Genomic DNA, 12,444 nt, shown 5'->3' with positions numbered 1-12,444 from the left:
AATTAAGACTAATCATCTGGAACACGATAGCAGACAGCGAGGGCGGCCAGGTATACAGAGCTGTGTTCTCCATAGCTTGATTGGCGCAGAGAATAAATAGAAGCTTGCTATCGAAGCCCCCAGCCCATTGAAGGCGTGGGTATCACGTTGCCTGCCTTGGCGGGCGGGTTGTTTGATCACTGCGGCTGTCAATGGCCTCCTTTTGAAAAGGGAGAAGGCCCTCTCCCCTGGCACTTTTGCTCATCTATATTATGAATTCTATAATTGTGGAGTTTCCCTCCCAAAGGGTCACTATGGAAAAAATACAATAGAGTCTTTCTTCTCCATCATGGGCAAGGACGGTTCCCTTTAGTCTTTTTTTGTTTGATACTGAAGCTCTGTTTGCAAGGAAGGCATATCCCTGTCCTTATTCGCCAATACATTAGGACTCCCTGTAAAGGAAAGTTGCCTCGGGTCATTATAGTGGCTCAGATGTGATTCTGGGGCTGGTGTTGAGCCATAGCACGGAATTATGTAGGAGGCCCGGTGTGGTCTCACACCATGCAAATGTTGGGCTTTGTGCCACTTGTATCCTCTCTTTCCACATTTGCATTCAGCTGCTACGCGGAGCTAAGCTTTCTGAGAAGCTTCAGGGGTTAAGTACATGTGTCTCTGTTTTCTCCCACTCTTAGGGACCATGTGCAACATCAACATCAACGAGTGTGACTCCAACCCCTGCCACAACGGTGGCACGTGCAAGGACGGCATCAATGGCTTCACCTGCATCTGCCCAGAAGGCTACCAGGACCCCATGTGCCTTTCAGAGGTTAACGAGTGCAACAGCAACCCCTGCATCCACGGAATGTGTCACGATGGCATCAATGGGTGCGTTTACACGGATGTCGTTCCCCTGGGGTCGGCTAACTAGTTGGGAATCAGCAGCACCTGTGTGACTTGCCACAATTTGATCCGTTTGCTTTAACTACGTTTTGAGTAGAGGAATACTCAAATTCAGGCCTACGGTGCGGCGCGTCCCTCTTCATCTCCACATATAATCGCCGCCCAAAGAATATTCTGCATGGTGTGCAGGATGAGTTCCTTCCTGCCTGGCATCCCCAAAACAGTGGCCCAATCATCGCCTGATGTTTGCTCAGGAACCGCTGCATCCTGAGTCAACTTTTACAAAAATGGCTGACATAAAAAAGCCCCCCATTCCCCCGCTGCCGACCATATATCATTATGTCAATGGCATTTCCTCAAACCCCATTTCCCTTTTCTGCTATTCAGTGGAAATAGAGATGCAGGCTAGTATACCAGCTAACCCTGAAGTAGTGAACTCATCACAAATGCTGTCACTGTAAGGTTGACACTGTCCGCTCAGCAGAGAGGAACCTCAAAGAGGCCCCTAAGCGATATGTGGAGCACCTCTGAACCCCGCCCATCACCTCTTACCCTGCCCCTAACCTGCCCTCAACCTCCGGATTCACCATCCTTAAAATCACCACAGCTGCCCTTTAACTCTTCTCGGCTTCTTCCTTGACTCCGTCTCTCCTCTTCGATTGCCGGAGCCTATCCCTGTTCCTCCGCTGCATGCCTAACCCCCCACGCTCCCCGACCCTTTGTAAGGTTGTCGATACTCTGCTCCCCTTTACTGTTATTGACACACTAACAAAACATGGCCATATGAGTGATTATTCTCCTTGATGGCACCCATCCCCAACCCCTGAGCGGACAGTAGGCTGGTTTTGGCCACATAGAGTAGACATTCCACCGTTGGCCGATGGACCGGCCCCCACCAACGTCAGAGGATCGGTCTCTTTCAACTCCAATTGAAAGAACCCACAAGCCAATGAGGCATCACATTGACTAACTCACATAGGAGCCAAGCTTCTACGTTGACGGCCTCCAGAAGGCAGGCAAGCACTTCGAAGAGGCTGCACAGAGACATGCTGCACTCTACATAACACATGCATGAATCAATATGTTTAACATCGTGTGCTGCCTCTTTATTGATGTGTTTTATCATTATCCTTTCATACTGCAGTTACCGCTGTGACTGTGACCAGGGCTGGAGTGGGATGAATTGCGACATCAATAACAACGAGTGCGACTCCAATCCTTGCATGAACGGCGGAACCTGCAAAGACATGACCAGTGGCTACCTCTGCACATGCCGGGACGGCTTCAGCGGTAAGGACAGCTCGGCAGAATCTGGGGCACCCTGGGAACTTCTTTGGAGCTGTAGCTAAAAGAGCCCTTGGTTTTTTGGAAAGCATGCAGGGTAGTCCATAACGACTCATAATAACCAGCAAGTTCCTGCTCTGTGCCCTTTATGGGCAGGTAAAAGTTTGCCAGGACATGAAGGGGTGATTTTGTAGAGGACTGAGGAACTGATAAAAAGAGTACGGAAGAGTATGACATGAAGGGGTGATGTGTAGAGGGCTGGAAAACTGATAAAGGTATAAGGGGCAGAGGAACTGATCAAAGAGCAGGACATGAAGGGGTGAGCTGTAGAGGACTGGGGAACTGAATCAAAGGCAAGACATGAAGGGTTGAGGTGTGGGGGACTGGAGAACTGATTAATAGAGGAGTACATGAAGGGGTGAGGTGTAGAGGGCTGGAGAACGGATGAAGGCGTGAGGTATAAGGGGCAGAGGAACTGATCAAAGAGCAGGACATGAAGGGGTGATGTGTAGAGGGCTGGAGAACTGGTGAAAAGAGTATGACATGAAGGGGTGATGTGTAGAGGGCTGGAGAACTAGTGAAAATAGTATGACATGAAGGGGTGATGTGTAGAGGGCTGGGGAACTGAATCAAAGGCAAAACATGAAGGGTTGAGGTGTGGGGGACTGGAGAACTGATTAATAGAGGACATGAAGGGGTGAGGTGTAGAGGACTGGGGAACTGAATCAAAGGCAAGACATGAAGGGTTGAGGTGTGGGGGACTGGAGAACTGATTAATAGAGGAGTACATGAAGGGGTGAGGTGTAGAGGACTGGGGAACTGAATCAAAGGCAAAACATGAAGGGTTGAGGTGTGGGGGCCTGGAGAACTGATTAATAGAGGACATGAAGGGGTGAGGTGTAGAGGACTGGGGAACTGAATCAAAGGCAAGACATGAAGGGTTGAGGTGTGGGGGACTGGAGAACTGATTAATAGAGGAGTACATGAAGGGGTGAGGTGTAGAGGGCTGGAGAACGGATGAAGGCGTGAGGTATAAGGGGCAGAGGAACTGATCAAAGAGCAGGACATGAAGGGGTGATGTCTAGAGGGCTGGAGAACTGGTGAAAAGAGTATGACATGAAGGGGTGATGTGTAGAGGGCTGGAGAACTGAATCAAAGGCAAGACATGAAGGGTTGAGGTGTGGGGGACTGGAGAACTGATTAATAGAGGACATGAAGGGGTGAGGTGTAGAGGAATGAGGAACTGGCGAAAAGAGTAGGACATGACAGGGTGACGTGTAGGGGGCTGGAGAACTGATAAAGGGGTGAGGTGTAGGGGCTGAGGAACTTATTAAAGAGCAGGACATGAAAGGGTGAGGTCTAGGGGGCGTACCAAAATGTTGCCACGATTGTGGCGACATTACTAAAACGTCGCCTGAGCAGGGTATGAAAAAGCCATCCCCCCCATGCACCCAAGCAGAGCAGGGTTTCTGGGGGTGTCTCCTGCTCTTCCTGGATGTAGTAACAAGAGTCAGGGGTTGTAGGGTTGTCCACCGCTTACCATTACTGTAAGCGGCGGATAAGATAAAAAACAAAAAAAAGGACCATGCAGCGTCAGCACCGCCCCACGTAAGTGGGAGGAACTGACTGCAGCGGTACAAGGATGTCGGCGGTGCACACAGAAGTGCGTCGCTGTAAAGGTAAGTGAGGAGGTGCGGTTTGCGTATAGCGGGCCGGAGCAGGTGGGTAAAAGTGATCTATCTGTACTCGACATTTTCGTCGGCGGAATTACGGGCGGCGCAGTGATCACATAGATTCCATGAAGGGATGCTGCAGGGGGGAGGAGACCCGATAAAAGAGCAGGACATGAAGGGGTGAGGGGTATTGCACAGTGTTTGTGATGATTTACAGCTACTGTGGGGAGGGGCCTGAAGTTATGGGGTTGTCCATTTTGCATGGTAAAATGTGTTTCTGTGACATTGCACATCAACAATTCACGAGCGCTTGCATTGTCTACACCCCGTTTGACTAATCCCGTTTGGTTTGTGCCCTTGCAATGCAGGCCCCAACTGCCAAACTAACATCAATGAGTGTGCTTCTAACCCGTGCCTAAACCAGGGAACCTGCATAGATGGCGTGGCTGGGTACAACTGCAACTGCCAGCTGCCCTACACCGGTAAGGATGCAACATGGGCATGTGCTCGTTTATATTCCAAACACGTTGTGGGGCTCAGATCCTCTTAATCCTACCTATGTTCCCAGGTGGAGAGAACAGCACCTTGCAATGGGGGTATTATATGCCCAGTTGTTTAAAGGTCAAAGTGGAAGTGGGTCTAATGCTAGACCTTAAGTGTGTGTTGTTGCAAATGCTAGCACCTAAGTGGTCGCCATGCATGGTGGGGCGGGGGAGAGCTGGGGATATCCGGGGGAGGGGGCAGTGTAGGGAGTTGGAAACCATAAAATGATAAATGGGACAGGGATAGTAGCGGGTGATCCAGTACAGGGGTAGAGGTTAATAGAGTCCATCTGGAGTCATATAGGTCTAAAGGGGGGACATTTGGGTGATCCCTCTGAAATGAAGAGAACAGGGAGGGTTTTGGGGGAGAGGGAAAAGGGTATAAGGGCAGGTGCAGGGGCTAGCTTTTGGGGGTTGAGGGGGCAAGCAGTTCTGTATGTTAAGTGCCTGGGTTCCAGCAGTATGCAACTGCTCATAGGGAACAACAAGAAGTGAGTAGTTGGAGGGGACGAGCAGTTGTGGTCGAGCAAAAGACTTTCGACCACTTGGTTTTCTATATTTAGACATTCATCTGGTAAGGCACTTACAAGTGACATGGACAAAAGGGGAAACATCAGGTGTTGTGGAAGGCAGATACCTGGCAGCCCAACTTTGGAGGTGCAGTGTAAAGGCAGGTTCCTGGCAGCCCAACTTTGGAGGTGCAGTGTGAAAGCAGGTTCCTGGCAGCCCAACTTTGGAGGTGCAGTGTAAAGGCATGTTCCTGACAGCCCCACTTTGCCGGTGCAGATACCTGGCCACCCAAACCCTGAAGAGCATATATTGGTCCATAAGGCTAACCTTACTGGTTAGATAATTCATGGCAGGTTTGACTGGGCTGTTCTCAAGCACGTCTTTTGGAAGACAAAGAGTGTTATCTATAGGCCTACTGAGATGTAGAGTCTCACACTCTGCCCAATGAAGACACCTTTGCCCGCTTCCTAAGGAGACCACACGTGGGGAGCAAAGTTTCAGGGGCAAGCTGATTGCCAGAAAGCTGCCCGAACCTTGGAACATTCCTGCGTGCTGCAAACGCTGCCCGCATGTATACTCTTTTGCCTTTCCCCCATCGCTCCCACCACCCCCTGCCTTTCACTCCTGCTTTGTTGTGCATGTGGCACTTTATAAAGTTCCTAATGGAGTACAGATGCAAGAAGCACCTAGATTCTCCATTTTAGAACTTTCTTGAACCTCTATCAATCTAGTAAACACTTGTGTTCTAGTAGATACATTACTGGAGAGGCATGTTCTAATGCGGCTTTTGTCACTTGACCAGAAATATTTGGTGACTGACAAATCAATGTAGCTCCCTGTGCGTAAAATGGTAAATATGTGTGACGCAATGTGAACCGTTCAGGTAACAAGTGTATGTCCCACTTGCACCCCCTCCATTCGGTCACACTCTGATTAATATAGGTCTCAAATGGAGCCTTCACACCACAGTGTTCTCGGTACAGGGCCTCATGTCCGAAAGTAGTTCTCTGTAAAGCGTCCGCTTCTCCTCAGAGTCCTAAGAGGACTATGAAATGCTTACTAAAAAACAGATCAGGCTGAAGTCCTGCAGTTCGTAATAGACAATTTGGATTCCCTATAAAATGTGCTTTTCAATGGTGGTAGACCACCTTTGAGAAAGTATGTAAATGCGCTGGGCTAGATCACATATATTGCTGCTGGTTCCAGCTGTTTTTTCACCCATATTTCTATCAGCCAGCCTGTTGTTGACAAAGTCGTTTTCCCATTGGTCAATCAGTTGAAACGGTGGGGGTAATTTTGCCCAGCACAATTGTATGTTAGCACCCTGGAAAGGGGCGATGAGCAATCGGGATGCTCGGAACGCGAGTATTGTATCGTACAAGCCTGTGTTCCCCCTCACCTCTTAGCACCCGTGTAGTTGCCTACACAGGTGCTAACGGTGTCCCTATATTAAAATAAAACTAGAAGAAACATACCTTTCTGTGTGGAGCCGGTCCATGCAGTGCTTCCCCCGAAGTCCTTTTTCGATGTCGATGACGTCACAGTCATCAACGTTGAAAACGGACTTCAAGGTCAGCACTGTACGTCTCCAGGCCGCGCAGGAAAGATACATTTCTTTTTTTTAATATATGACGGCATTAGCACCCATGTGTGAAACTACGTGGGTGCTAATTTTCGATATGCCCCTCAGCGCAGGTCGACCCTGTCCGTAATGGCACTGCCGTCCTTGTTGAGGGACCCTCGCTTCGGTCAGGCCCTTAACTTGTGCGGCGGGACTTTACGGACAGGGTCGTCCCTCTGCCTCGGGGCATATTGCTTCATTATGTGACCATACCTCGAAATTTCATAACGCGATTAAAACACGTTTTGCTCTCTTGGGCTCATCTGTTTTTTTTTTTTTGTTTTTTTTTATTCAAGTCCTGTTGTGGTTATTGAAGAAAGTCACTGAGCTGTGGGGTGTTTTTTGGGGCTGGGGCTCTGTCAATCTGTTAGAGGTCGCGAGGGGAAACGAGTTAGTTGATTCTCTGACACTACCTTTTTAAAAAATACACATCAGATGGTCGGAATAATAGTACAGAGATTGTGGCGGGATGGGAAGAGCGGCTGACCCGGGTTCTGAGGCCCTGCTTCCTGCTTCCTCTCACAGAATGGCAACATGTGCACAATTGCAGGAAGCGGTCAAACTTCCTGTCTTGTCCCAGTAACCATAGAAACCGATAGGGCAAAAAAAACGACTCTGGAAAATCACAGAAAGCCTTCTTGGAAGATAACAGCTGACAAGGAGCAAGACTTTCCCGCGGCTGCTTCATCCCACTCGCTGTGTTTGTAAACAGGGCTCCTACTCAGTTTTCATTTATCACGTTTCATTATTAAGTTGTTTCTGCACTGGCGGAGATCAAAAAAGGAGAGCATGGGCTTTTCAAAGGCCAATTGTGCTGTTTTCTCGAACATGGCAAATGTAGGCAGTTCTGTTTTTTGAGTTGTTTGTTGTAGCCCCAGCTGTGTCCGAGGAGCTTCCACAAAGGGTGCTTTTATTTACATGCACCGTCTCCAACAGCAGTCCTGTGCCTTTCACGACCAGCTGAAATGTATGGCCATTTCAGAAAATGGCCATACATTTCCCCCTGTTTCCCCTCCCCCCTGTTTTCTCCTTGGTTTGCCACTGCACTCTGTCTGAATTTCACCTCTCCTCCCAGGGCCCACGTGCGGGGAAGTTTTGGCGCCATGCTTTGAGAGCCCGTGCAAGAACGGGGGCGACTGCAGGGAATCTGAAGATTACGAGAGCTTCTCCTGCTCCTGTCCCCCCGGCTGGCAAGGTATGATCCCATTCTAAAGCTGACCCGCTTGCTCTGTTCATGAAGACTGTGTGTTTTGGAAAATGATGAGCGTTCTTCCTAACTGCAGCCCTATTGTCTAATTGATGGCATCATTATTTTTTAGTTTACGTCTCCTACAGCCTCATTGATTTCCCAATTCTGTTTTTTCTCTCACACTATAGCAAAAGATTGTGACTCCCCAGTGAAAGAAGTACATTATTTCAAATGCCCCTGTCCTCAAAGTTCTGATTGGTTGCCTCGCATGGGGATTCACTCACTGTATATTCGGCCCGTAATATGCATGTATTGTTAGTTTTGGCTCGTAGAGTTGGAGCTAGCCACCTGTATGGGACACCAGTCAAATGGACTAGACAGTATATATGGGCTTGGCATTTTTGGAAGGCTATAAATGTTTGAGTTGGTTGATCAGTGGCCCATTAACTGTATTATACAAATTCCTCTCACATTAAGGTGAACTAAAACAGCCATTTCTACCTTACAAAACATTGGCCTGAAAGGTAATGAGTTAACTACAGCTACTAAACAGCTAATTACCTCAATACTTGCCACATTAAGGCGATTTTTTCCGCTTGCATTAAACAGAAATTTGAAAGATAACGGATTAATTGTGGCTTTTAAGCAGCTCCTAGTGTGATAAAAACATCTTAGCCGATTGTGCCTTCAGTGACTTGATTTCGAAGCCATGCAGCACCCCAGCACACAGCCCTGCATTAAAAAATATTAGCTTGTCCCTTTTTTTCTGATAGGAATGGCAACAATTAGTAATGGCATGTTATTATTACTATTGTTGTTTTGTAGTGAAATGAAAGACTAGTAGTAACATATTATTCATTTTTTCGGGATGGTGTGTGTAAAAATATAACAAAGGTCCTAGGGTTCAAAATATCTGACTAGCAGCATCATAGGATGTCTTTTGGCTTTGCCAAAGCATGACATGTGCTGTCCCCAAAGTCCGTTTTCAATGTTGAAGACAGTCATCAACATTGAAAACGGACTTCAAGGACAGCACTGTGTGTTGCTCTGTTGTTTTTCTGTTTCTATTTGTGTGTTCTGTATAGCGCTTCGAAGATAACCTTTGAATGACGTTTGGTGCTTTAGTTTGAAACCAGCTAAAGAAAGGGAATGAACAATGGCTTGGTGTTTGTGAATGCAGCCGCGGGACATGATTGGAAGTAGTAGTGTGCTGCAGAACTCCTTAATGTATTCCTTGATTAGCACCAGCGTCGGTGTTCCATTGGCTCCCATGCAGTCTCAATAGCAGAGCAGGCATAAGAGCATGCTGGGAAATTTCTAAGAAAAAACCTTTGGTTTGGATAGTTCGTCAATGTCTGCATTGGACATTTCGAATGGTAGAGGTGGGTGTTTCTGCTGAACAGGGCCCTTTTGTTTCGCCCATTGCTTAATCTGCGAGGGGCTCGCATGAAAGGGATTCCTGTGATGAGTAATCGGAGAGCTTAGAGCATTCCTTTTTTAAATCAGTTGCCATCTAATCATGAATAGGCCTTCACTGCCAGTTGTCTCCTGTAGCAATGTCAGCTCTATTCATTGCTCAATGCAAGTCTGTCTACGGCGCAACCTCTTGAAGGCAGACTGTATGCTAACCCCATCTACCTTTTTCCACTTTGTTCAGGGCAAACGTGTGAGATTGATATCAACGAGTGTGTCAAGAGCCCCTGCCGGAACGGGGCAGTGTGTCAGAATACAGACGGAAGCTACAGGTGCAACTGCAAAGCTGGCTACTCGGGCCGCCATTGTGAGACCGACATAGATGACTGTCTACCAAGTGAGTTCTCCCACTCAAATAACACAAAGTAGTCTATCATGCAGGCCAATTTACCCGCACCTGTAACACCGCCAGGATTTTGGCAAACGGGAATACCGTTACCAACACCCGGTCCAGTGGAATGTCCACCCTATTCTGAATGCCAACAGTAGTAAATCCCCATTCCATGGAGTCCCATAGGACTGACAGCTATTTTTTGCCAGTAAAGTTGCTGGAATGACCTCCAGTTATCACCAGCAAACTTGTACTTTGCTGACTTTGCTGATGCAGAACCGTGCCAGTATACGGTAATACCGCACGTTAATTCAGCACCGGCAAAGTTGTAATGAGGGCCAATGTCTAGTCTGGGATGGGCTTCCATGAGTTGAGCCCTTCTGGTAGTGAAGTACATGGTTGAATGTCTTTCAAATTATAGAAACTTCTAAACTGAAGATGACTGTCATTTCGACCAGTTATCCAATATCACAAGGCCCCAGCTACTGTTGCAGGACGTATAGGCATGTCACTTGCATTTGTTGGACTTGCTGGGTTGTAAACTGTGATACTCACTTCCATCTCTTGTCCATTAGATCACAATCCACCACATGTTCAGCAGAATCAGACCTGGAACTTCTCCCAGTGACAATACATAGGTCAAATTTCTCATTGAGTTCCTCAGAGTTTATTACCCTGATGGAACTCCTTTTCAATAAGTTAATTCTTTATACCACTCTAAACTTAAACTCATTCTACACCGCTGTTGTCACTGTACTAGATATTTGGGAATCTCTGCAGAATAAAATGGTGTGTGCACTCAAGTGAACCTTCTCCGATCCATTTCAAACCATTGAACGTTGACACCATTTTACAAATATTTCTTTTTCAGATCCGTGTCACAATGGAGGCTCCTGCTCTGACGGTGTCAACACCTTCTTTTGCAACTGCCTTGCTGGGTTCCGCGGGCCAAAGTGTGAGGAGGACATCAATGAGTGTGCCAGCAACCCATGCAAAAACGGGGCCAATTGCACTGACTGCGTTAACAGCTACACCTGCACCTGCCCATCGGGGTTCAGTGGGATTCACTGTGAGAACAACACTCCTGACTGCACAGAGAGGTACAATATTATACGCTTACTATCTTAGAGCCCCCTGTTTGTTTAATAGGTTCGGATCATTTTAACCCCACCTTTCCAACATCATGCGTATTCATTGGCTGCAATATTTATGGCACATATCTAGTATCTGCAAGCTCGTCTCTGTTCTTCCTCTGATTCACAGGCTCTCACTTCCTCTACCTCCATTCTAGCATTTAACCTATCATGGTCATGTCCTGAGCACAGCTGTCCGTACTGCCTACCTGCACTTATAAATGTCCAATGTTGGTTGTCCTTAATCTATGTATATCCACTCATGTATTGTCTCCAGTGATTGTTCCATTTACTCCCCTCCACAACCTGGTCAGAATGTCCCTCAAACTCACCCCATTGTAAGAAGCTCACTGTGTCCTGTCAAATCTGATTTCTTATTTATTGTACGTTCTTTTGTGATCAAATGGGCATTGTTCCTCCTGTATATAAATAAATAAATACATATGCAAACTGCAATATTTAAGAAATGTGTTCGCATCTGTCAAGCCATAATACAGTATGTGCTGATGGGCATGTATTCTCAACATACATCAGCAGCACGTGCATTGTTTCTAATGCTAGTTACACAGTGCAATCCCCTATTTCTGAGTATGGGTACCTCCGACTTGTATGGTTTAAGGAGACGAGCACAGTTGGACCTCCAGTGACCGTGTGGGATTTTGTTTACTGAATGCTACTGCTACTGACGCTTTCTGTGGGAGGCAGCAGAATGTGTGTTCACAAATGCTCATGTGTCGAGTTGTCACTACTCCGTCTACGCTCGGTCTGAAGTAGTGTATTTTCATTTCAGTTCCATCACCGATGGAGCCGCTGTAGCTTGTATACGTGGAGAGTAGGTTGAGTTTTCACAGTCAACTCTTATACATGCATCACCATCTGCAAGTGGGGCCAACATAGGCTATTGATGGGTCCAAGCACGTCCTGCACATAAAACATTCCCTGTGAAAGGATGGGGCAGATACAATCACACCGCGGCACAGCAAGAAGCCCACGGGCAAGCATGGTCCATCTGGAATATAGCCATTATAAAGGTTCACCATTAGAACTGCTATTAAACGACTGAGAGGATGGAATAAATCGATGGGGGACTTCATACTAAACATGTATGCTACCCTACTCTCTCGACTGACCTGGACTACGGTCCCCAAGGGCGTTCAACCCACAAGCACTTTGAGATCACACCAATGATATATGGAGCGGTATATAAATGCCAAATAACAATAAGAATAGATAGCACACATTTCATGAAGATAGTTAATACTTCAGAAGACCGAGAATAACTTTACTATTGGATAAAACAAAACACATCTTAGAGCTGAACTGGTGAGCTATGTTTGAGCGTTAACTCGGATAACTGCCAGGTGTTGCACAGTCCAACTAAAATCTTTCAATGAGCAGCCTATCCTATCCTATTCCATTACATAACAAAAAAAGAAAAGCCAAGATTAGATTGTTCAAGAAGAGATGTAATGACGAGAGATATTACAGTGAGTGATATTCCCACATTTCAACCAAGGGTTTGGCTTTGGTGAGTGCACTATACAATATGTTGACTAATGGGAAAATACAGACATGGGTGAGAAAATCTATTAAGGCTGGAGCATTTTTCACATAGGAAGAATGTCTAAAATGAAACCTCTATTGAATAGTCATCCAAAAAGGAGGCTGAAAGGTTGCATCATAACAAAAATAAAATCCTTAGATGGACCTAATGAGTTTTTGATGTTACCAGATGATTAAACAAGATGTACAATTTTAAAATAAGGATGGGTATAATTTAAGTTACAAGTTTGAAGGATTTGTAGCTGT

The 12,444-nt window shown here is 46.6% G+C and overlaps 1 protein-coding gene across 1 annotated transcript in view; it reads left to right on the top strand.

Moving 5' to 3' along the window:
• NOTCH1 (notch receptor 1) overlaps window positions 1–12,444 on the top strand; it is a 120,419-nt gene that overhangs the window by 89,962 nt on the left and 18,013 nt on the right. Inside the window, exons 13-18 of the mRNA XM_069609590.1 lie at window positions 672–864; window positions 2,024–2,169; window positions 4,205–4,318; window positions 7,585–7,704; window positions 9,356–9,508; window positions 10,374–10,602. Of these exons, the coding sequence (XP_069465691.1) occupies window positions 672–864; window positions 2,024–2,169; window positions 4,205–4,318; window positions 7,585–7,704; window positions 9,356–9,508; window positions 10,374–10,602 (955 nt within the window). The remainder of the gene's footprint in view (window positions 1–671; window positions 865–2,023; window positions 2,170–4,204; window positions 4,319–7,584; window positions 7,705–9,355; window positions 9,509–10,373; window positions 10,603–12,444) is intronic.

Source organism: Ambystoma mexicanum, chromosome 8 (genome assembly GCF_040938575.1).
Source record: "Ambystoma mexicanum isolate Mex_15411 chromosome 8, UKY_AmexF1_1, whole genome shotgun sequence".
Lineage (NCBI taxonomy): Eukaryota > Metazoa > Chordata > Amphibia > Caudata > Ambystomatidae > Ambystoma > Ambystoma mexicanum.
Note: the sequence above shows the minus strand (reverse complement) of the source record. Positions and strands in the feature narration are given on the sequence as shown.